The sequence below is a fragment of the Anolis sagrei genome, chromosome 5 (genome assembly GCF_037176765.1).
Source record: "Anolis sagrei isolate rAnoSag1 chromosome 5, rAnoSag1.mat, whole genome shotgun sequence".
Lineage (NCBI taxonomy): Eukaryota > Metazoa > Chordata > Lepidosauria > Squamata > Dactyloidae > Anolis > Anolis sagrei.
Genome location: NC_090025.1, coordinates 24,542,218 through 24,564,085, shown reverse-complemented (window position 1 = coordinate 24,564,085; position 21,868 = coordinate 24,542,218). Strand labels below are relative to the sequence as shown.

Sequence of the window (21,868 nt, the reverse complement as noted above, 5' to 3'; positions counted from 1 at the left end):
TTGTGTGATTAATGTAACTCAGAAACCATTGGACGAATTGACACCAAATTTTGACACAATAGACCTAACAGTCCAATGAGTGTTCATCACCCGTAAAAATAATAATAAAAAACCCCAGCACAATGGGCTTTAAAACCCCTTAAATACACGATATTTTTGTCCAGTGGTTTTTGAGTTCTGTTAATACCACAAACGAACATTACATTTTTTATTTATATAGATAGCAGCAAATTTGCTAATTCTGTGAGCTGCCTTGAGTTCCCTTCGGGGTGAGAAGGGCGGCATATAAATGTCGCAAATAAATAAATAAATAAATAAATACGGTATATGGCAATGTAGAATAGCTAAGTTCCCCAAATTGCTGTCTGCAACCCAAGTATGCCTCTTCACCTTGGTTAACCAGCTGAAATCCGGACTAAAACTGCAGTGAACAGCTCAGCACTTTTGGGACCAGGAGACAAAACAAGTCATGCCAGACTAATCTGATCTCTTTCTTCGATAGAGCTACAAGCTGGGTAGATGCGGGGAATGCCGTGGATGGAGCGTACCTGGATTTCAGGAAGGCCTTCTTTGACAAGGTCCCCCATGACCTTCTGGCAAGGAAACTAGTCCAATGTGGGCTAGGCAAAACTACGGTGAGGTGGATCTGTAATTGGTTAAGTGGACGAACACAGAAGGTGCTCACCAATGCTTCCTCTTCATCTTGGAAAGAAGTGACGAGCGGTCCTGTTCAACATCTTTATTAATGACTTAGATGAAGGGCTAGAAGGCATGATCATCAAGTTTGCAGACGACACCAAATTAGGAGGGATAACCAATACTCCAGAGGACAGGAGCAGAATTCAAAACGATCTTGACAGATTAGAGAGATGGGCCAAAACTAAAAAAAATGAAGTTCAACAGTGACAAATGCAAGATACTCCACTTTGGCAGAAAAAATGAAATGCAAAGATACAGAATGGGGGACAATGCCTGGCTCGAGAGCAGTACGTGTGAAAAAGATCTTGGAGTCCTCGTGGACAACAAGTTAAACATGAGCCAGGAATGTGATGTGGTGGCAAAAAAAGCCAATGGGATTTTGGCCTGCATCAATAGGAGCATAGTGTCTAGATCTAGGGAAGTCATGCTCCCCATGCTCTATTCTGCTTTGGTTAGACCACATCTGGAATATTGTGTCCAATTCTGGGCACCACAAGTCAAGAGAGATATTGACAAGCTGGAATGTGTCCAGAGGAGGGCGACTAAAATGATCAAGGGTCTGGAGAACAAGCCCTATGAGGAGCGGCTCAGGGAACTGGGCATGTTTAGCCTGAAGAAGAGAAGGCTGAGAGGAGATATGATAGCCATGTATAAATATGTGAGAGGAAGCCACAGGGAGGAGGGAGCAAGCTTGTTTTCTGCTTCCCTGGAGACTAGGACGCAATGGAGCAATGGCTTCAAACTACAAGAGAGGAGTTTCCATCTGAACATGAGGAAGAACTTCCTGACTGTGAGAGCCGTTCAGCAGTGGAACTCTCTGCCCCGGAGTGTGGTGGAGGCTCCTTCTTTGGAAGCTTTTAAGCAGAGGCTGGATGGCCATTTGTCAGGGGTGATTTGAATGCAATATTCCTGCTTCTTGGCAGAATGGGGTTGGACTGGATGGCCCAGGAGGTCTCTTCCAACTCTTTGATTCTATGATTCTATGATTCTATGATTCTACAAATGCAAACCTTTATTGAAGTGGTCTATGTAAATTTGCAATGGCCAGTCTGAGAAACAGTTGTATTATCCACACTGAGTATTTTATTTGTTTTAACACAAGCAGCATTTGAATGAAGGCATTTGGTTAGTGATAGCCAGGTGGTAAAGCATAGTTGAGAGCGGCTGTTAGGAATTGTGGGAGTTGAAGTCCAAAACACCTGGAGGGAGGGCCCAAGCTGACCCGTGCCAGCTCTAAATTAAGGCAGGAACAAGGCATCCTGTGCAAATGAGCTCTTCTTAGCAGCAACGTCTTCAGCTCAAGTCCCATTTAGCATCTCTGCTCGCTGGTGCTGTCAAAGAGAGGGGTGATGGTCCCGTCTTTCCATTCGATCAGAATCTCCCCGTGTTTCAGCGGAGAAGGGGACGCTGGGGCCACCTTCACCTTAGGGCTGGAGGCAGGTGTCCCAGGTAAGGACAGGCCCTCCTCCTGCCTCACCTGACAGCTCTTCAGAACAGACAGCATCCTCTTCTTCTTCCTAAAGTGGGAATAAAAAGACATTTTCAAGGTGATGTGCTCTGAAATCCAGAATGAGGTTACCCAGTATGGTACATGAGCATTTGCACATTGAAACATATGCGTTTGATGACACCAAGGCATAGATTAATCAGCCCAAACTCCTGATCTGTGTGAAAGATTTCCTGTTGTTGCTGTTGTTGTTATGTTTATACTCCAGCTTTTTCTCTCCACAAGGAGTCTCCAAGCAGCTTACATTAAAAGCATATCACTTCTCAACAAAAGTTTGCTCCAGGCACTGTCAGGCCATTATATGCTAATCAACGTGGTCAGTTCAAACATTCACACCTAGCTCCAACAGACACGAGCCCTTTGTCCCCTTTGTGGTCATTCCACAGATATATAAACCCTTTTTCCTAGTTCCAACAGACCTCACTACCTCTGAGGATGCTTGCCATAGATGCAGGCGAAACGTCAGGAGAGAATGCCTCTAGACCATGGCCATATAGCCCGAAAAAAACCTACAACAACCCATATCAATACTATTTAAAATATGCAAATATACAAACATTAAAACTGAATTTAATATCATATATATAAAAATTAGGTGGGTAAAGGTTTTCCCCTGATATTAAATCCAGTCGTGTCTGACTCTGGGGTGTGGTGCTCATCTCCATTTCTAAGCCGAAGAGCCAGCGTTGTCCGTAGACACCTCCAAGGTCATGTGGCCGGCATGACTGCATGGAGCGCCGTTACCTTACCGCCGGAGCGGTACCTATTGATCTACTCACATTTGCATGTTTTCGAACTGCTAGGTTGGCAGAAGCTAGGGCTGACAGCGGAAGCTTATGCCGCTCCCCGGAATCGAACCTGCGATCTTTCGATCAACAAGCTCAGTGCTTTAACCCACTGCGCCCCCGGGGGCTCCTGTTATGTTTATACTCCAGCTTTTTCTCTCCACAAGGAGACTCCAAGCAACTTACATTATAAGTGTATCACCTCTCAACAAAAGATTGCTCCAGGCACTGTCAGGCCATTATATGCTAATCAAGGTGGTCAGTTGAAACATTCACACCTAGCTCCAGCAGGCAAAAGTCCTTTGTCCCACCCTGGTCATTCCACAGATATATAAACCCTTTTTCCTCGTTCCAACAGACCTCACTACCTCTGAGGATGCTTGCCATAGATGCAGGCGAAACGTCAGGAGAGAATGCCTCTAGACCATGGCCATATAGCCCAAAAAACCTACAACAACCCATATCAATACTATTTAAAATCTGCAAATATACAAACATTAAAACTGAATTTAATATCATATATATATAAATTAGGTAGGTAAAGGTTTTCCCCTGATATTAAATCCAGTCGTGTCTGACTCTGGGGTGTGGTGCTCATCTCCATTTCTAAGCCGAAGAGCCAGCGTTGTCCGTAGACACCTCCAAGGTCATGTGGCATGGCTGCATGGAGCGCCGTTACCTTACCGCCGGAGCGGTACCTATTGATCTACTCACATTTGCATGTTTTCGAACTGCTAGGTTGGCAGAAGCTAGGGCTGACAGCGGAAGCTCATGCCGCTCCCCGGAATCGAACCTGCGATCTTTCGATCAACAAGCTCAGCAGCTCAGTGCTTTAACCCACTGCGCCCCCGGGGGCTCCTGTTTATGTTTATACTCCAGCTTTTTCTCTCCACAAGGAGATTTCAAGCAGCTTACATTAAAAGCGTATCACCTCTCAACAAAAGTTTGCTCCAGGCACTGTCGGGCCATTATTTATTATTTATTTATTTATTTCATTCACTTATACCCCGCCCTTCTCACCCCGGGGGGGACTCAGGGCGGCTTACAGGGGAGGGCACAATTAGATGCCCGAACACATAACAAGTAATACAAAAAATAACAATTCAACACTTAAATTAAAACATCAGTACATAATAAAATCCTAAAACCTAAAACAATCTCATGTCAGGGTCCATATATCAGAGTCCATAAGTCCGTTCTATTCCGTTTGTCTTGTCTATTCCCAGGTCCTTGATTTAATTGTCAGAGTGACCAAAAGCTTGGTCCCACATCCAGGTCTTTAGTTTTTTCCTAAATGTTAGGAGGGAGGTCGCCGATCTAATCTCCCCAGGGAGTGAGTTCCACAGGCGGGGGGCCGCCACTGAGAAGGCCCTGCTCCTCGTCCCCGCCAGCCTCGCTTGAGAGACTGGCGGGGTCGAGAGCAGGGCCTCCCCAGAAGATCTTAAACTTCGAGGTGGGATGTAGAGGGAGATCCGTTCGGACAAATACACTGGGCCGGAACCGTATAGGGTTTTATAGGTCAAGACCAGCACTTTAAATTCTGCTCGGAATTGGATTGGCAGCCAGTGGAGCTGACGTAACAGGGGGGTGGTGTGCTCCCTGTACGTCGCTCCGGTGAGCAACCTGGCTGCTTCTCGCTGGACTAGTTGTAGTTTCCGAGCAGTCTTTAATGGCAACCCCACGTAGAGTGCGTTGCAGTAATCCAGCCGGGATGTGACAAGAGCGTGGACCACCGTGGCCAGATCCGACTTCCCAAGGTACGGGCGCAGCTGGCGCACAAGTTTTAATTGTGCGAAAGCTCTCCCGGCCACCGCTGAGACCTGGGGTTCCAGGCTCAGCGGTGAGTCCAGGATCACTCCCAAGCTGCGAACCTGTGTCTTCAGGGGGAGTGTAACCCCGTCTAACACAGGCTGTAACCCTATACCCTGTTCGGCCTTCCGACTGACCAGTAGGACCTCTGTCTTGTCTGGATTCAATTTCAATTTGTTAGCTCTCATCCAGTCCGACACAGCGGCTAAACACCGGTTCAAGGTCTGGACAGCCTCCTTGGTGACAGGTGAGAAGGAGTGACAGATTTGGACGTCATCTGCATAGAGATAGCATCTTAGTCCGAAACTCCGAATGATCTCTCCCAACGGCTTCATGTAGATGTTAAATAACATCGGGGACAGGATTGAACCCTGTGGGACTCCACACAACAACGGTTGTGGGGCCGAACAGGTGTCACCCAATAACACCTTCTGGGTCCGTCCCTCAAGGAAGGATCGGAGCCACCGCAAAGCAGTGCCTCCGAGCCCCATGTCCATGAGGCGGCCCAGAAGGATACCGTGATCGACGGTATCGAAGGCCGCTGAGAGGTCCAGCAGAACCAACAGGGACACACTCCCCCTGTCTAGTTCCCTGCGCAGATCATCTACCAAGGCGACCAGGGCTGTCTCAGTTCCATGTCCCGGCCTAAAGCCAGACTGTGCCGGATCAAGATAATCAGTGTCTACCAGAAACCCCTGGAGTTGTGTTGCCACCACACGTTCCATGACTTTGCCCAAGTAGGGGAGATTGGAAACTGGCCGATAGTTGTCAAATTGAGTGGGATCCAGTGATGGTTTCTTCAACAGCGGTTTTATAATAGCTTGCTTTAAGCTCGCTGGAAACTGCTAATCAAGGTGGTCAGTTGGTCATCAAGGTGGTCATATCAAGGTTGCTAATCAAGGTGGTCATATGCTAATCAAGGTGGTCAGTTGAAACATTCACACCCAGCTCCAGCAGACAAGAGTCCTTTGTCCCACCCTGGTCATTCCACAGATATATAAACCCATTTTTCCTCGTTCCAACAGACCTCACTACCTCTGAGGATGCTTGCCATAGATGCAGGCGAAACGTCAGGAGAGAATGCCTCTAGACCAGTGGTTCTCAACCTGGGGGTCGGGACCCCTAGAGGGGTCGTGAGGGGGTGTCAGAGGGGTCACCAAAGACCACCGCAGACAGTATTTTCTGTTGGTCATGGGAGTTCTATGTGGGAAGTTTGGCCTAATTCTATCGTTGGTGGGCTTCAGAATGCTCTTTGGTTGTAGGTGAACTATAAATCCCAGCAACTGCAATGTCCAAATGTCAAGGTCTATTTCCTCCAAACTCCATCTGTGTTCATATTTGGACATATGGGGTATTTGTGCCAAGTTTGGTTCAGATCCATCATTGTTTGAGTCCACAATGCTCTCTGGATGTATTTGAACTACAACTCCCAAACTCAAGGTCAATGCCCATCAAAACCTTCCAATATTCTCTATTTGTCATTGGAGTGCCAGGTTTGGTTCAATTCCATCATTGGTGGAGTTCAGAATGCTCTCTGGATGTAGGTGAACTACAACTCCAAAACTCAAGGTCAACGCCCACCAAACCCTTCCAGTATTTTCTGTTGGCCATGGGAGATCTGTGTGCCAAGTTTGGTCCAATTCCACCGTTGGTAGAGTTCAGAATCCTCTTTGAATATAGGTGAACTATAAATCCCAGCAACTACAACTCCCAAATGACAAAATCAATCATCCCATCCCAACCCCACCAGTATTCAAATTTGGGCATATTGGGTATTTGTGCCGAATTTGGTCCAGTGAGTGAGAATACATCCTACATATCAAATATTTCCCTAACGATTCATAACAGGAGCAAAATTACAATTATGAAATTGCAATGAAAATAATTTAATGGCTGGGGGTCACCACAACATGAGGAACTGTATTAAGGGTATCGTGGTATTAGGAACGTTGAGAACCACAGAAAGGAGGAGACCATGAAAATGAACAAAATCTGGCTACCAGTATTAAAAAACTCTAAAATTACAACAACAAAACAGCAGAGAGGAAACAACCAGGCACATCTTAACACCTCTCAACAGGGGATCTTCCCAGGCTCAGCCAGGCCTTCAAATGCTAATGAAGGTGGTCAGCTGAAACATTCACACCTAGCTTCAGCAGAGAGCTCTTTGCCCCACCCCAGCCATTCCACAGATATATAAACCCATTTTCCTATTTCCAACAGACCTCACTACCTCTGAGCATGCTTGCCATAGATGCAGGCGAAACGTCAGGAGAAATGCCTCTAGAACATGGCCCTATAGCCTGAAAAAACCTACAAGAACCTAGTGATTCCAGCCATGAAAGCTTTCGACAATACGTTGAGAACCACTGCTCTAGACCATGGCCATATAGCCCGAAAAAAACTACAACAACCCATATCAATACTGTTTAAAATCTGCAAATATACAAACATTAAAACTGAATTAATATCACATATATATATATATATATATATATATATATATATATATATATTAATAATATTAATAATTAATAATTAGATAGGTAAAGGTTTCCCCCTGATATTAAGTCCAGTCGTGTCCGACTCTGGGGTGTGGTGCTCATCTCCATTTCTAAGTTGAAGAGCCGGCGTTGTCCATAGACACCTCCAAGGTAATGTGGCCGGCATCGCTGCAAGGAGCCCCGTTACCCTCCTGCCGGAGCAGTACCTATTGATCTACTCACATTTGCATGTTTTCGAACTGCTAGGTTGGCAGAAGCTGGGGCTAACAGTGGGTGCTCACGCTGCTCCCCGGATTTGAACCTTTTGACCTTTCAGTCAACAAGTTCAGCAGCTCAGTGCTTTCACCCACTGTGCCACCGGGGGCTCCTCGAATTAATAATTACTATATATGAATAATATAAAAGATATGATTATTAATAATATTTAATAATTGCTAATATTAGCAGAGCATCCTTGGAAAAGGAGTATCATCAGATCCTCTGAGGTTACTAGCCACATATGCAGGCGAAACATCAGGAGAAAATGATGCTAGAACACATTGGCCACACAGCCCCAAATTCACACAACACCCCAGAATTATATGAGCCTAGACTTCCTTATAATCCAGTTCAAAACAAATAATCTGGACTTTATATGACAGTGTTGAAGGGACCTCAGTGGCTGCCCAAAGCTCTGGGATTCCCTTCTTTGGAAAGCTATATGTTGCCTGGAAACACCTGACCACAACATCACACAAGAATTCAGAATATAAGCAAGCAGTTTTAAAAAACATAAAAAGTATAAGCAAAATCAGGACTAAAGAAAAAAGATGTATAATCCAAAAAAAGGTTTAGCAACAACAGTGACAACCAAACAGTGAAAACAGTATTCCAAATGTATCATACAGATCCAAAGGTACACAGTCCAGGAATAGACAAAAAATCACAAGTACAGCTTCAGTCCACAAGAAAAAAGGTATACTTGAGCAAGAATACAAAAACAAGGATCATAGAAAACTTCCAGGATATTTAAATCCAAAACAAAAGCTTGAATTGAAACAAGAAACAGAGAACTCGGGCCTAGCTTCTCACTCGAACGCTACGTTGCCTGAACTAATCCTTAGGAAAACAATTTGCTATTTAATAGACACCCATGAACTCATTCCATTTCTCATTAATATTTTCCACAACTTTCCCATGTAATCACGCTGACCGACGCTGCCTATTTTCTGCTCTGCTCTGTAAACAAAGACTTTTGTTGATCTCTGTAGCTCCAGGTGTTTTTCCCTGGGAGCCTTCTATATCACTGAGCTCTTTGCTCTACTCCTTGTCTAATGTTGCAGTTTCTGGCTCCTCTAGCTGACCTTGAAGCCCTGGACTATCCTCCAAGTCAGGTTTCTCACAGAAAGAACCATCATTTCCCTGACTTGAACCTTAATCACTTTGTACCCTATGCAGATGACACACAACTCTACTACTCATTTCCACCTAATTCCAAGGAGGCCCTTCGAGTGCTGGACGAGTGTCTGGCCACTGTGGCTATCTGGATGAGGAAGAACAAGCTGAAAATCAATCCCGACAAGACAGAGGTCCTCCTGGTCAATGGTAAACTGGATCGGGGTATAGGATGGCAACCTGTGCTGGACGGGGTTACACTCCCCCTGAAGTTACAGGTCCGCAGCTCGGAGGTCCTCTTGGATTCATCACTTACGCTTGAGGCTCAGGTGTCGGCAGTGTCCGGGAGGGCTTTTGCACAACTAAGACTCGTGTGCCGGCTGCGACCATACCTCGCAAAGGTTGATTTGGCCGAGGTGGTCCATGCCTTGGTCACCTCTAGATTGGATTACTGTAATGCGCTCTATGTGGGGCTGCCCTTGAAAACGGCTCGGAAATTCCAACTGGTTCAACGGCCAGGATGTTAACTGGCGCTCCTTACAGAGAGAGGTTAACCCTCCTGTTCAAGGAGCTCCACTGGCTGCCGTTTAACTACCGAACCCAATTCAAGGTGCAGGTGCTTATCTACAAAGGCCTAAACGGTTTGGGACCTGCCTACCTGCATGATCGCATCTCCGTTTATGAACCCACGCGCTCCCTTCGTTCATCTGGAGAGGCCCTGCTCGCGATCCCACCTGCGTCTCAGGCGCATTTGGTGGGGACGAGGGACAGGGCCTTCTCTGTGGTTGCCCCCCGACTTTGGAACACCCTCCCCAAAGACATTAGACTAACACCCACGTTGGCAGTCTTTAGGAAGAACTTGAAGACCTGGCTATTCTGATGTGCCTTCCCAGAATAGGAAAACTCCAGTAAGCACTTTATTAGAGTCCCAGAAGTACTTTATCAGAACTTTAAGATTCTCTGCACACTGTACTTCCTTGAAATCCAATTGATCACCTGTCACACCAGCACTTTTTAATCTGTACCCATTACTTGGCCTGGCCCTGTTTTTATTGTGTTATGCTGCATTGTTTTGTTGTTTTTACTGTTATTGCTTTAATGTTTTTGATTTGCTTTGAATTGTATTGCTATGCTATTGTGTTGTTGAGGCCTTGGCCTTTGTAAGCCGCATCGAGTCCTTCGGGAGATGCTAGCAGGGTACAAATAAAGTATAATAATAATAATGATAATAATAATTAATAATAATAAAGAATACAAAAACAAGGATCATAGAAAACTTCCAGGATACTTAAATCCAAAACAAAAGCTTGAATTGAAACAAGAAACAGAGAACTCAGGCCTAGCTTCTCACTAGAATGCTACATTGCCTGAACTAATCCTTAGGAAAACAATTTGCTAGTTAATAGACACCCATGAAATCATTCCATTTCCCATGAATATTTTTCACAACTTTCCCATGTAATCGCGCTGACCGATGCTGCCTATTTTCTGCTCTGATCTGTAAACAAAGACTTTTGTTGATCTCTATAGCTCCAGGTGTTTTTCCCTGGGAGCCTTCCATATTACTTAGCTCTTTCCTCTACTCCTTGTCTAATGTTGCAGTTTCTGACTCCTCTGACTGACCTTGAAACCCTGCACTTTCAGAGTCAGGTTTCTCATAGAGAGAACCATCATTTCCCTGACTTGAACCTTCATCACTTCATGCTCCAGGAAATCCCACAATCCTCTCTAAATAATCAGTGAACCCATCAGCCTCAGGCTGATCTACAACACTATGAGATTTGGTCACTTTGGGGAAAAGAAAACAACTGTACTTCTGGTCGTGAGTGGTGCCTTGGGAGCAATTCCAGACAAAGAATGCGCAGGAGCTTCCCATAAATAGTATTCCATTAGGACAGTGTTTCTCAACCTGGGGGTCGGGACCCTTGAGGGGGTCATGAGGGGGTGTCAGAGGGGTCGCCAAAGACCATCAGAAAACACAGTATTTTTTGTTGGTCATGGGGGTTCTGTGTGGGAAGTTTGGCCCAATTCTATCGTTGGTGGGGTTCAGAATGCTCTTTGATTGTAGGTGAACTATAAATCCCAGAAATGACACTCCTCAAATGTTATTTTCCCCAATGTCCACATTTTCCCCACTCCACCAGTGTCCACATTTGGGCATATTGAGTATTCGTGCCAAGTTTGGTCCAGATCCATCCTAGCTTGAGTCTCTGGATGGAGGTGAACTACAACTCCCAAACTTAAGGTCAATGCCCACCAAACCTTCCAGTATTTTCTGTTGGTCAGGGGAGTTCTGTGTGCCAAGATTGGTTCAATTCCATCATTGTTGGAGTTCAGAATACTCTTTGATTATAGGTGAACTATATATTCCAGCAACTACAACTCCCTAATGAAAAAATCATTGCCCCCCAACCCCACTAGTATTCAAATTTGGGCATATCGGAAATTTGTGCCAAATTTGGTCCAGTGAATGAAAATACATCCTGCATATCAGATATTTACATTACGATTCATAACAGTAGCAACGAAAATAATTTTATGGTTTGGGGTCACCACCACATGGGGAACTATATCAAGGGGTCATGGCATTGGGAAGGTTGAGCAACACTGTATTAGGCTGTCTAGTTTCCCTCCCTGATGGCGTTCTATTTACGTTAATACTGCATCAAGTCCACTTACCTGTTGTAGTGGATGTTGAGCAGGAGAATGACCAATCCCAGGATAAAAGCCACTGGACTGAGGACAAGCATGACTATCTTCCAGTTGGTACCTGAAAAACAGAATTGTATATTTCAGCCCATTTTTCCCTCTTCAACTGCTTCTATTTCCTTCAACTCCTTGATCTAAGCAGTTTCCCTCCATCAAAAGCCTTGCTTCACTGCCCCAAAGTGCATTCTGCAGCCCAATGTCTTTACAGACATGTCAATATCTAGCTATTTGCATCCCAGTGATAGCTAGCAAATTTGGAATGATCAATAAGGACTTTTTGTGCATTCTATAATTAAACTGTGGAACTCACTGCTATGACATATGGTGGCTGGCACCAACCCAGGTGGCTTTGAAAACCACAACACAAATTCAAGAAGGGGAGAAATATATTAATGATTACACTGTGTAACAATTCTTTAAAAAATCTGTTCCTGGTTTGAAAGTGTTATTTCCTGTTTGATTGTGCAGTGCTTACTTTGAAAGTAGTTGTACTACTCCAGAAACTTTGTTTTTGTGGCTGTGTCATGTATCATGTTCTGCAGTTGATGGTGGTTGGTGGTGGCAGGCCTAGCAGTTGGTGAAGGAAGGGTTAATGTAAGTCTTAGTTCTAAAGGGTTGAGTAATCTGTAAGTAAGAGTTCAGGGGTGAAAGCAATTAAGGGTGGAGGTATGCAAGAGATGGGTTGCAGCTGAGTGTTTCTGGATATAATGAGCTAGCCTTGGGACTGATCTTAGGGAGAAAAAGTATTTGTGTTATTTTGGTGGTAGATGCTGCTGGTTTTTCCCCAGGTTTCTGGATTTTCGGTATCCTGACCTGTCTCCTGAACCTTTGGAACCCTGGAAACTTGAATCTCTGGACTGGCTTCTGACTATGGTATAGACCAATGGTTCTCAACCTTCCTAATGCCGTGACCCCTTAATACAGTCCCTCATGTTGTGGTGACCCCCAACCATAATATTGTTTTCATTGCTACTTCATAACAGTAATTTTACTACTGTTATAAATCATAATGTAAATAGGTTCTTGTGGGTTTTTTCGGGCTACAGGGCCATGTTCTAGAGGCATTTCTCCTGACGTTTCGCCTGCATCTATGGCAAACATCCTCAGAGGATTCCAGCCATGAAAGCCTTCGACAATACATAATGTAAATATCTGATATACAGGATGCATTTTCATTCACTGGACCAAACTGGGCGCAAATACCCAATACACCCAAATTTGAATGCTAGTGGGGTTGGGGGTTTGCTGGTGATGCATGCCATGTGGGGTTGGGGGAGGATTGATTTTGTAATTTGGGAGTTGTAGTTGCTGGGATTTATAGTTCATTACAATCAAATAACATTGTGAACTCCACCAATGATAGAATTGGCTCAAACTTCCCACATGGAATCCCCATGACCATTAGAAAATACTGTGTTTTCCTATGGTCTTTGGCGACCCCTCTGACACCCCCTCGCGACCCCCTTAGGGGTCCCGACCCCCAGGTTGAGAAACACTGGTATAGACTATTGATCCCTTGAACTCTCGGCATTTGACCACTGGACTGGACCTTTGACTATGGTGTTATCTTGAACCTGCAATAGTGTTTGCTGACAGTTTTGTTTTATATTCTGTGGCTGAGTGCTATCTTTATGTTTTATGTTTTGGACTATTAAAACAGCCAGAAATAAGAGCTGATTTAATTAAATTGTTTAACACAAACTAGGAGTTTGGTTCATCTCTGCCTAAATATTGGCAGAGCATTGGCAATGTGACAGACTGCCATAAAGTACGTTAAAGTGGTTGAGACTCTGAAAAAAACTAGAGCAAAATGTGGTGCAGAATGTTTTTGCGGTTTAATAAATTTTCCCCATGTTTTTATGATAGAACCAATTAAGAAATGACATTTATAATCCAGTAACAAAAAATGTGTTACATGGTGTTATTAGTCATGACAGCTGGAAGCTGAGAGATATGAAGGACAAACAACAAGATGCTGACATTATCTGGGCTTGTAATCAATTCTCTTGCAATCAAGGCATTTACATATCTACTCAGATGTATGGCCCATTCAGTCCGATGGAAATTACTCCTAGAAATATGTGTGCCAGTTTGTGGGAATCATAACAGAATTCAGATAATATTTTAGTATTGCAACTCCCTATATACTTAGGCAGTACAGCCAATAATGATGAAGGATGGAGAATGCCATCAAAGAATATCTGTAGGGCAGCATTGTCCTTAGGTATACCTTCAAATCCCCTGTCAATTTATGGTAACCCTGTCACAAAAGATTAATGTGCAGATTTTATAAATGTGGATTTAATATGATGTGTGGGAATGAATGGAAGAGTGGAATGATGTATGGATGGAACTAATAATTCTGGAGACACCAGTATAATATTAAGGCCTGCAATCAGGGGCGGCTCAAACCATTATGCAAAGTAAGCATTTGCAGTATAGTTGATTTTGCCCAGGGGCGCTCTTGGGGGAAAATAGACCTTGACATATGCGAGTTGTAGTTACTGGGATGTATAGTTCACCTACAATCAAAGAGCATTTTGAACTCCACCAATGATGGAACTGAACCAAATATGGCACACAGAACTCCCATGACGAACAGAAAATATATATCAGTGATTGGTTGGTGGTGGTGGTGGGGGCACCAAATACTGTTTGCTAACCATTGAAAATTACCTAGGGCCGCCTCTGCCTGCAATGACTAACTACCTGCTTGCTGGACTGTTATTAAAAGTTGCTAATAAGAGCTGAAAAGTAAACTCTGGTAAGAATTGGGACAGTGATAACAGAAATGTTTACAATGTTAAGAAGGAAGTCAACACAAGTCTTGTGTTTGTCAACACCAATCAAGAAGAGAGCAACATCTGGCCAGGAAACTGAGATGGATCCAGGATGGAAAACATCTATCATTAATTTACAACTTTGGAACTACATCAGCAGAATATTCATATAAAAGATCCAATGTAATAATGGTCAAAATGTGGCAGACCTGTGGAGTCTGTTCCACCCGCTATTATCTGCTCCATGGGAAGGAGATAGTGCACTTATGGAGAGTGGCAGATTTGCATGGGAGCAGTCTGGTCACTTTGGGGCTTCTTTTTCAAGGGAAGAGGAAGAAGTGCTTCTAGAGCAGTGGTTCTCAACCTGGGGTCCCCAGATGTTTTTGGCCTTCAACTCCCAGAAGTCCTAACAGCTGGTAGACTGGCTGGGATTTCTGGGAGTTGTAGGCCAAAAACATCTGGGCACCCCAGGTTGAGAACTGTTCTAGAGTCTTAGATTTTGTGCAGGGAGTCAGATTCTGCTGTATGGGAAACTGAGATCTGGCCCTTGGCATTGCACTAAGGGAAGAAATTTTGGCCTTTCGGTGTTTTGAAGTTTTGGTGTTATGGAACTATGCGCTGGCAGGCTGCAGGAAATCAGGGTCTGGCCTAACAGGTGCTTCTCCAAGGAGGGAAAATATTTGGGTGCATGAGGATGAATGCATGCACATGTGTGTGAATGTTGAGTGAAAATGTAATTCCCCTTTGCCTGTTTGTTAGCCATGTAATTGTAAATCCGATGTAGTTGCATAGAACCTGTATGTCTGTATGTCTAAATGTTTTCTGTAATATGATATACCCTCACACTGGAAATTGCAATAAAAAGAACCTATGCTTGAAAGTTATTGAAAAGTCACACATGACATAATTGGTGCCCGAAGTGGGTTACTCTTTTCCAATGTGGGAAAGTTATTCATAACAACCTGAGGTATTTCATAGGCTTTTTGGAAGCAAGGAAGACTCAGAGGAGGTTTTTCCAGTTCCTTCCTCTGAAAGATAGCCTAGGAGTGCCTGGCATTCATTGGCAATTTCTCATCCAGGCCCTAACCAGGGCTGGCCCCGCTTAGCTTCCGAGATCAGACACGATCTGGTGCTGTTTCAATGCCTTTCACCTACACCAATAACCATCACCATATTCTCTGGTAGTGAATTCCAGAAATATTTGTTTGCCTTGAGTATCCATTCTGTTTCCCACGTCTTTTCTGGATTCCACCCTACCTGGATGTCGGGAGCCTGTAGCTTTCTTTGGATGCTTTTTGTGGTGGGTGTATCTTTCTGGTGAAGAAATAAAATATGGAGAATGAGATGAAATGACATGGAGCAAAAGAAGGTATCTCTGTTTGAACAATCTTTGTTGGCACTCATGCCCCTGGGTTTCAAAATTGAGTTCCTTTTGGTATCATTTAATAATCTTGTTTAGGAGAAGTAAACAAAGTATAAACAAATATAATAATAGTATATTATAAATGTATTCTCCCCTATGAACCATCAAGGCTGTTAAGATGTTCTGGCGGGGACCTGCTCTCAGTGCCGCCACTTTCGCAATCGAAAGTGGCGGGACTGAGACAGCCAGAAAGTAAGTGCTGATTTAATTAAATTGTTTAACACAAACTGGGAGTTTGGTTCATCTCTGTCTAAATATTGGCAGTACTCCTTGGCCCGTAAAGTTCTCCTTCTGCTGCTTTGGTTACAGCTCTGTTTGCAATACTCACCTTGATCTTCTGCAAAGCCCCCATCTTCATTTTTTGGAAAAGTGCTGGTGGTGTTAGATAAATCTTCCCAAATGGTGGCCAGAGGGACAGTGGTGGCCTTGACGGGAAAGGTCATGCGAAGCTCAAAAGAAGCTGTAGATTTACCTAGGAAAAAAGATGCCAAGAGGTGGTCATCAACATTTCTTCTGGATATGAAAGCTGCAGGGATCAGTGCCTCAGTGAACATCTAAGTAGAGAAATGACGTGGCCATTCTGGCTGGTTTAACTATGCAGTACAACTACTGTGCAGGTACAACTGTACCAGGAGTTCCAGTTTTGTTTGCTTTGCATTGAATGTTTGTTGTAGTCCTAAGTTTCAGGGACTCTGCAGATAGGTGGCTTTTTTGGCTGCAATCATAGGGCAAGCCACCTGTCAATTATAGTTAGGTTCCCTGGTCCCGCCCCCTTTTTGGGTTTTGAAGGGAATAGGAGCCAGTTTGGGTTCAGTCCACACAGAGAAGCTTTCCACGCAGGACATAATACCAAGAGCTCCTGTAGAAAGCTTCGTCTTCTACGGCTTGGCTGGGGAGATATACAGCCCACAGCTTGGCCGGGGTTATACAGCCCACAGCTTGGCCGAGGATCATACAGCCTTACAGTCCTTTGCTGAAGGACTTCTTTATTAATGAAGTCAGCCATCACTGAAATCTGAACTCCTTTTCCCCTAGAAGTCTACAAAGCTCTGCTTGGTAAGGGTCACTCGTGGAAGCCAGGTACTGGCTGCAGGGGCTCCACGCCAACAGAGGCAAAGACAGACCGCCCAGATTAAAAGTTAAGGATTTCCCCATTAGTTAAATTACAGTTGTGAAGATAGTTGTTCCCCGTGGACAAGATTGAGAGAGAGAGACAATAGACTGTTAAGAAAGCCTTAAAGTACCTGTTTGTTTTCATTAATAAAGAACTTTGTTGAACCTTTAAGCAATCTAAAGACTCTGTTTTAAGGAAATCCAAGGGCCTTTAATCTGAGGCAGCCCCGGCGTCCCGTTGGGCACACAGAATTTATATCCTGTCTACAGTCTGATGCACAGGCCCAGCATGCGACAGCACAACTACCATATCCATGGGTTCCTTACCTGGGGTTTAATTTGTGTGCCCTTTGTATATATTTTCTAGGTTCTCCAGTGTGACTCCATCTAGCCATGGAATTCTAAAGCCTCATGTCCTTCATTGCAAAAGGGATTGTTATTATCTGTGGGTTCGCAAAGCAATGAGAAATCTGGCAACGTATCCCCTGCAGATATGAAGATTGTATTGTCTTCTGGTGTAATCTGTATTGTAAATGGCCTGGGAGAAACATATAGGATGGGTGACACCTGGCTTGGAAACAGTCCATGCAAAATGGATCTAATAGACCATAAGCTGAACATGAGTCAAGAGTGTGACACAACAGCTCAAAAAGTCAATGCAATTCTAGGCTGTTTCCATATGAGAGTAGTTTCCAGATCAGTGTTTCTTAACCTTCCTAGAGCCGCGACCCCTTAATACAGTTCCCCATGTTGTGGTGACTCCCAACCATAAAATTATTTTCATTGCTACTTCATATCTGTAATTTTGCTCCTGTTATGAATCATAATGTAAATATCTGATATGCAGGATGTATTTTCATTTACTGAACCAAATTTGGCACAAATACTTGATATGTCCAAATTTGAATACTGGTGGGGTTGGGGAGGGGGGGGTGGATTTTGTCATTTGGGAGTTGTAGTTACTGGGATTTATAGTTCACCTACAATCAAAGAGCATTCTGAACTCCACCAACGATGGAATAGAACCAAACTTGGCACACAGAACTCAAGTTCAACGCCCACCAAACCCTTCCAGTATTTTCTGTTGGTCATGGGGTTTGTTGGGCATTGAACTTGAGTTTGGGAATTGTAGTTCACCAACATCCAGAGAACACTGTGTACCCAAACAATGATGGTTCAGGACCAAATACTCAATATGCCCAAATGTGAACACTGGTAGAGTTTGGGGGAAATAGACCTGGACATTTGGAAGTTGTAGTTGCTGGGATTTCTAGTTCACCTACAATCAAAGAGCATTCTGAACTCCACCAAGGATGGAATAGAACCAAACTTGGCACATAGAACTCAAGTTCAATGCCCACCAAACCCTTCCAGTATTTTCTGTTGGTCATGGGGTTTGGTGAGCATTGAACTTGAGTTTGGGAGTTGTAGTTCACCAACATCCAGAGAACACTGTGGACTCAAACAATGATGGTTCAGGACCAAATACTCAATATGCCCAAATGTGCACACTGGTGGAGTTTGGGGGAAATAGACCTTGACATATGGAGTTGTAGTTGCTGGGATTTATAGTTCACCCACAATCAGAGCATTGTGAACCCCACCAATGGTAGAATTGGGCCAAACTTCCCACACACAACCCCCACGACCAACAGAAAATACTCTGGGTTGTTGTAGGTTTTTTCGGGTTATATGGCCATGGTCTAGAGGCATTCTCTCCTAAACGTTTCACCTGTATCTATGGCAAGCATCCTCAGAGGTAGTGATGGATGCTTGCCATAGATGCAAGGGAAATGTCAGGAGAGAATGCCTCTAGACCATGGCCATATAGCCCGAAAAAACCTACAACAACCCAGTGATTCCGGCCATGAAAGCCTTCGACAATACACAGAAGATACTCTGTTTTTTGATGGTCTTTGGTGACCCCTCTGACATCCCCTTATGACCCCCCAGGGGTCCTGACTCCCAGGTTGAGAAACGCTGGTCTAGATTGAGGGAAGTCCTAGTTCTAGAGTATTTTCTTCATTAGGAAGAACCTCCTGACAGCAAGTGCTGTGTGCCAGTGGGATATATTTCCTCTAAGTCCGATGGAGTCTCCTTCTCTATTGCAGGTGCTTGAATTGCATGTTCCTATATGTCTGAAAGGGGTTGGATTGGAGGTTCTTTGTAGTCTTTTCCAACCCTATGATTCTGTGAGGTCACATTGAGGAGGGAGCTAGCTTGTGTTCTGTGCACTAGAAACTCGGACACAATGGATCAATGGGTTCAAACTGCAAGAAGAGAGATTCTACTTCAACATTAGGAAGAACCTTGTGTCAGTAAATGCTGTTTAACAGTGGGATATGCTACTGACTGGGAGTCTGATGGTGTTTCCATCTCTGGAGGTTTTTAAGCAGAGGCTGGATGGCCATTTGTTAGGGGTGTTTGGATTGGGTCTTCCTGTATGACAGAAGGGTCTTGGATTGGATGGTCCTTGGGGTATCTTCTATGATTCTATATGATTAAAATGGAAATATACTTTCCGGGACCCCGTCCAGGGGGTCTAGGGACTCCTCCACTGGATCTCCAAATCCAAGATCCGTCACCGCTGGCTCCACAGCACAGATGATCTCGTCGGTGAGCGTCTTCCACCTGCTGAACTTGTCCTTCTCTTTGGCCAGGAAGGCCTTGTGCCCGCCAGGTTTGGTGGTGAGGTGGAGGCCAGAGCCTTGGAGGGTGAGGTGTCCCTTTTGGCTGCAGGTCCAGTCCTGGGGTGGCCCCTCTCCTCCACAGACCCCCAGCTGTGCCAAGGCAAACTCTTCCAAGTGGGAGACGGACAGGCATTGCTTGGTTGCGAGGCTGACCACGGCCCGCCTGGCCAGATCCCAGCCCCACTGATGGTGGAACGAATGGGGCTTGCATTCGGAAAGGCCCACTTGGTCCACCGCGTGAGGGAAGACGTGGATGCACTTCCCCAGACGGGCATTTTTGATGAGGAAACTCTCTCCTCCCGATGCTGCGGGGAATAAGACAACAACAATGTGTAACGTGTCTGCAATTTGTATACAAAACATGTGTATGTATATAAAAATGCTCTGTGCGTAATGAGTACCTTAAAAACAAAAGAACCAATGAACATAATCACACCAAATTTGGCAACTAAACGTCTCACAACACAAGGAGTGACCATCACTCAAAACATTATGATTTTGTCATTTGAGAGTTGTAGTTGCTGGGATTTATAGTTCACCTACAATCAAAGACCATTCTGAACTCCATCAATGATGGAATTGAACCAAACTTGGCACACAGGACTCCCATGACCAACAGAAAAAGCTAGAAGGTTTGGGAGTTGTAGTTCACCTACATCCAGAGAGCACTGTGGACTCAAACAATGATGGATCTGGACCAAACTTGGCACAAGCACTCAATATGCCCAAATATGAACACAGATGGAGTTTGGGGAAAATAGACCTTGACATTTGGGAGCTGTAGTTACTGGGATTTATAGTTCACCTCCAATCAAAGACCATTCTGAATGAACCCCACAAATTACAGAATTGGGGCAAACTTCCCACACTGAACCCTCATGACCAACAGAAAATACTTAAAGCCATCCAATCCAACTCCTTTCATCAGGGCAAGAAAACGTAATCACAGTCCTCCTGACAAAGAGCCATCCAGCCATAGAGATAGATCGATATATATGATTTGCACACACACAGATATAGTATCATAGATTTGAAAGAGACCCTTAAAGAAGGACTATGATATGTTGCATGTTCCAGGGTGGGCAAACCAGACAATCTCCACATCAACACTGACAAAGAAACAGCAAGAAATACTGTTTACCCACAAGCATAAAGACATTACACATATTAGAAACCAACACTTTCTCATTACTTTATTTTCCAGATCAACAGACTGGGCCACAGCAATGCGTGGCAGGGGACCGCTAGTCCTATATACTCATGTAGTCAAAGGGAAGTTTTGGAACCAGAATTATAGGTTTTGATACGACCCACAAATAAGTCAAAGGTCATTGGACGAGTGCACACCCTGACCCCAATGATTTCTAGTTCGCTAAGGATACCTAAATAAAATGAAATAATCTCTGTAGGATACAGTGGTGCCTATAGGATCAATATCCCCATCAAGATGAATACATTGGTTCTATCCATGCCTCCTCCAGTCCCGTTTTTCAACACTATCAGGGACACTTCCAAACACTCAGACACCCCAAATTAAATAGAAAACTTGTCAAACTGTTGTTGTAAATTATGATGTTGATGTTGGATGACTTCAGTTCATGGGTTTTCTTGGCAATATTTGTTCAGAGGAGGTTTGCCTTTCACTTTCCTCAGAGCCTGAGAGAGTATGACTTGCCCAGGGTCACATGCCCAGTGGGTTTCCATGGCTGAGCAGGAATTGGAATCTTGGCTTGAATTATTGATTGTTTTACTTTTCTCCCAAAATAGTACTCAAGGCCTATACCTGGATGTGCTGAACAACACCCAAGGATGCCAAAGGCTTTCATAAATGCCTTCACAGCATGCACAGTTACTGGAAAATAACTGAGTGTCCCACCAATCATCTCCCACTCTCCAACAACACAGAAATGGTTTTTACAAGGTGTGTTTTGTGGTAAACAGGCCCGTAGCCAGGATTTCGATTCGGGGGGGGGGGGGGGTGAGTTTTTTTCAGGGGGGGTCGGGGGGGCCTGAGTTTCGGGGGGGGGGGGCTGAGTCTGAGTGAAAGAGGGTCTACCCTAGCAAACCTTTTGTATTGTTACCCCAATATCCCCATGCATATGCGATATATTGAGTATGGCGATCAGATCATGATATGACTGGGAACAGTTTAAATAATGCACCAGTAAGGCCTTTTCGCAAACCACCATGAGAATTTGGGGGGGGGGGGTGAAGTCCCATAAGTCCCCCCCTCCCGGCTACATGCCTGGTGGTAAAGCATTGGAGACATAGCTGCAGTGACATAGATAGGTGATAGGTGTATGTCTCCCCGTGCAGGATCTCAACCTTTGCGTCAGAGAAGGGATGTTGTAGAAAAAACAAAATTATAATTTAAATTCCCATGCCATACAGCCTTGACAAAGAAATTATATCATGGAAGAAGGAAATGTTCCCAGTTAGAAGAGTATGGGTGTCTTTTGAGGTATGATTGGCATC

General features: G+C 44.4%; 1 protein-coding gene across 1 annotated transcript; it reads right to left on the bottom strand.

Annotated features, from left to right (window-relative positions):
* Positions 1-1,759: 1,759 nt before the first annotated feature.
* On the bottom strand, positions 1,760-21,276 carry LOC132765352 (uncharacterized). The gene is made up of 6 exons (XM_067468385.1): positions 21,177-21,276; positions 19,222-19,698; positions 15,919-16,062; positions 15,425-15,481; positions 11,358-11,448; positions 1,760-2,216 (listed from the first exon to the last, which is right to left on the bottom strand). The coding sequence occupies exons 1-6, from the start codon at positions 21,274-21,276 to the stop codon at positions 2,009-2,011; spliced, it is 1,077 nt and encodes a 358-aa protein (XP_067324486.1). The 3' UTR covers positions 1,760-2,008.
* Positions 21,277-21,868: the final 592 nt, after the last annotated feature.

What these genes read in the sequence shown, in the direction of transcription:
- LOC132765352 (XM_067468385.1), bottom strand. Translation starts at nt 21,276, where the DNA reads ATGATTGGTGGGACACTCAGTTATTTTCCAGTAACTGTGCATGCTGTG. An exon ending in CCTGGACGGGGTCCCGGAAA is followed by an intron (nt 16,063 to 19,221) that starts GTATATTTCCAT and finishes CTTTTTTCCTAG; the next exon opens with GTAAATCTACAGCTTCTTTT. An exon ending in TACAGGCTCCCGACATCCAG is followed by an intron (nt 11,449 to 15,424) that starts GTAGGGTGGAAT and finishes TCTGTTTTTCAG; the next exon opens with GTACCAACTGGAAGATAGTC.